The following is a 3,785-nucleotide window of genomic DNA, read 5'->3' on the forward strand; positions in this document are numbered from 1 at the left end:
ATGTTTCGGTACTGAGGTCAGATACTTTTGTTGCCATGCACACAAAGATGGCAATATAACCCTTAGAAGTTTTCACACCACGCCCTTTGTTCAGTTTAACTTCGACATGACCAGTGAAGTCAACCCCAGTGTGGCTAAATGGGCGGGATGGTGTAACCCTTTGTGGCGGTAGGTCACCCATAATTTGGTTGTTCTCAGTAAGTTTATAGCGGTGACATCGAACGCAATGGCGCAAGATCGATTTAACTGCTCTATTGCCGCCGAAGATCCAGTATCGTTGCCTGATGTATGCCAACGTCAATCGTGCCCCGCCATGAAGTGTTGCTATGTGCGCTTGCTCAATCAATAGCCGAGTAATTCGACTGTCATGAGGCAATATGACAGGATTTTTCATGTTCCACGGCAAGGTTGAATTCTTGAGGCGACCACCGACTCTGATTATGCCCTTATCATCAATATAAGGATACAGTTTGTATATAGAGCTTTTGTTTGACACAGTTCCTTGTTTTTGAAGGAGCTTATACTCTTGTTCATATGTAGATTGTTGCACACATTTTATTATTTGTTCATTTGCGGCAGTGAGTTCCTTTGTAGTTAGGTAGTTGGTATCATATTTTTGTATCCCACGATTATTTGTTATAAATTGCATCACCCAGGCAGTGACTCTTGTTACACGTGTTAACGTGCTGCACTTGTTTCCCAGGAAATTAATAAAATGTGTGTCTTGTTCCTTAGCTAGGGTTGTCACAGATTGTTTGATGCAACCAATGTTTGTTGTAGCCAAACATGTTGAACTTGTCTAGGTCGTTTCCTTCTCTGTCGATTGAAAAAAATCAGGGCCGTTCCACCATAGTTTAAAATTCAACAGTTTAGCTGGGTATAATCCACGGGATGCGCAATCCGCAGGGTTGAATTCGGATTTCACATAGCTCCAGTTTTGTGATGAGATTATTTGTACAATCTTTGTTACTCTGTTCGCCACATATCGCTCCCATCTAGCTGAATCCCCTTGAATCCATGCGAGCACAACCTTTGAGTCACACCAGGCTTTTACAGTTATAGTGTATCCCACATAGGCTTCTCTTATCTTTTCTATCAGCTGTGTAAGTAGTAATGCGCCACATAATTCCAATCGCGGCAAAGTTATTTTTTGTGATATTGGAGCAACCCTAGTCTTGGCGGCGAGTAGCGTTGTAATCGGCTGACCGTGCTCGTTGATAACACGACTGTATACGACGCAGGCAAAGGCTTTTTCACTTGCGTCGCAAAAGCCAAGAAGTTCCAGGTTCGATTCTGTGCCACCAATCCATCTATAAAGTTGAATGTTTTTCACCACAGGTAGTTCGTGTTTAAGTTTGACCCATTCGTCTGATATATCTGTAGGTAGGGTCTCATCCCAACCGATTTTGGTTATCCAAACCCGTTGAAATAATAGCTTAGCCGTTACTGTTATCGGCGACAGCCATCCCAATGGACCATAAAGTTTGGAAATTTCGGAGAGTAGGCATCTTTTTGTCGGCTGAAATTGCTTGCTGTCTAAGTTCCAATTAAAACTAAATGTGTCAGTAGTGGTGTTCCAGCCAAGCCCCAATGTTTTTTGTGACTCATCTTGTTTAAAGTCAAATCTGTTGTTTGTAGAAACTTGATCGCTCGTTAAGTTCGCAAGAAGAGCTGGGTGGTTAGCCGACCACTTGCGCAAGTTCATGCCTCCACCTTTCAATAACTCGATTAAGGAAGTTTGTAATTGGACACTTTCTTCTAGATTTTGGCGACCACAGACGAGATCATCGACGAATAGATCATTTTGCAACACTGCGGCAGCGTTTGGATGTTTGTCGCCGTCGTCCTTGGCCAGTTGGTTAAGTGTACGCATCGCCAACCACGGAGCGCACTTAGTGCCGTAGGTCACGGTGCAAAGTTGATATTCTTGTAGTTTTTCTGACGGGGAGTTTCGCCATATAATTTTTTGTAGTGGTTGTTGATCTTCTGCGATCCATATACATCTGTACATCTTCTCGATGTCAGCGGTGTATGCGTACTTGTAGGACCTCCATCTTAAGATAAGAGCTTGTATGTCCTTTTGTAGGTTTAAGCCCTTTTCAAGGACATGGTTTAAACTAAAGCCTGTAGTTGTTTTTTGAGAAGCGTTAAACACTACTCTCAATTTTGTCATTTCAGAATGTTCGCGTAATACGCCGTGGTGAGGTAAGTAACACTCGGTAGTGGCCGAGGTCATTGGAATACTAGGTTTCATGTGACCTAATTCTATGCATTCCTTCATAAATTCTTTGTACATCACTGCAAGTTTGTTGTGTCGTTCGAGGCGTTTTTCCAGCTGCAAAAATTGGGAGACCGCGATAGCTTTTGATTTACCCAATTTTGTGTCATAGTTAGGACACATCGGCATCTTGACAATATATTTGTTATCTAAGGACCGTTGTACCGTTTCAGCGTAGTATTGTTCGCATTCGTCATCCTGGGATGTATGTTTTTGGCCTGGGGTTATATCTTCAGTGTCCCAAAATCTGCTCAATTCATTCATATCCACCAAGGTCACGTGGCAGTTAAAAGTTTTTAGTTTGCCACACAAAATCCAACCTAAATGCGTTTGTTGCGCAATAGGTGACTGTGGGCTGCCTCTTAGCACACCCTCAAGAAGAATGTTCGAGTACACGTCCGCGCCAAGCAGTATGTCCACAGGGCGGGAGATGTTGAACTCGGGATCGGCGAGTTTCAGGTTTTCCAAGTGGGGCCAGTTGCTTTTTTCAAACGATGAGCTCGGTAGATTATTTGTTAACCTTTTCAGGATGAGTGCTTCAGTTTGAAAATTATAATCCGTGTAGATCGATTGACAGGTGAGTTGAAGGCGTCCTTTGCAATCCCCTGACATAGCTCCAATTCCCGTGACAGTAGCGTTGAGCCTCTGTCGTGGTAAACGCAATAGTTGTGCAGCATTCTCTGTTATCAGGTTCACCTGCGAGCCTTGGTCTAAAAGAGCTCGAAGGATAATGTATGTTCCATTTGCAGATTTGACCTTGAGTTGCACCGTGGTAAGCAGAACTTCAGTCTCGTTAGTTGATAGATGATTAGAAGCTTGTTGGTTAAAAGAAGTAGAAGGTCGTTGCGACGTGCTAGAAAAATTTCCATTGTTATTTCCATTCCCACTGGGTGTTTTATTTCTTGCAGAATTGTGCAATAAAGTATGGTGTCTCGAGTTACAGTCCCGACATGTTTTGTTCGACTTGCATTCCGATGTTCCGTGACTGTATAAACAATTTCTACATAAATGTAATTTTGTAACAATATTATTGCGCTGTGGTAGATCCATTTCGAGGAATTTCGGACACTGTCGCAATACATGGTTACCATCACAATATGGGCATTGACCATATACAGCATGATAAGACTTCTTCAAGTTTCTAGTTTGGTCGTTGTAGTGTGATTTTGATGTCTGCGAATGGAACTTATTGAATTGGTTATAAGGGTACTGCTTTGGTACGTAAGAAGTTTCTTTCTTAGCATTTTTCATAGTTTCAAATGCCAAGAACTTGTTTTCTAGGAAATATAGTAATTCGCTCAAAGTAGGCACCTCTCTAGGGTTTTATAATTTCTTTGTGTAGTCGCTGTACGTATTGGTATCTTATTTTTGTGACATGAGATGTACAATGATTGGATCCCACGTTGTTATATCTAAACCGATGTTTGTTAATCCGTTTAGACATTCAGTTATGACGTCATGCATTTTCTTGATGTTGTGACTGTTAGGTTGTTGTAGAACAGGCAGG

The 3,785-nt window shown here is 42.0% G+C and overlaps 1 protein-coding gene across 1 annotated transcript; it reads right to left on the bottom strand.

The window, feature by feature from the left end:
* Window positions 1-799: 799 nt before the first annotated feature.
* LOC142985966 (uncharacterized) lies at window positions 800-3,529 on the bottom strand. Its single transcript, XM_076134201.1, has one exon. The coding sequence runs from the start codon at window positions 3,527-3,529 to the stop codon at window positions 800-802; it is 2,730 nt and encodes a 909-aa protein (XP_075990316.1).
* Window positions 3,530-3,785: the final 256 nt, after the last annotated feature.

Source organism: Anticarsia gemmatalis, chromosome W (assembly GCF_050436995.1).
Source record: "Anticarsia gemmatalis isolate Benzon Research Colony breed Stoneville strain chromosome W, ilAntGemm2 primary, whole genome shotgun sequence".
Lineage (NCBI taxonomy): Eukaryota > Metazoa > Arthropoda > Insecta > Lepidoptera > Erebidae > Anticarsia > Anticarsia gemmatalis.

Coding starts and splice junctions, on each gene's coding strand:
- LOC142985966 (XM_076134201.1), bottom strand. CDS start 3,529: ATGAAAAATGCTAAGAAAGAAACTTCTTACGTACCAAAGCAGTACCCT.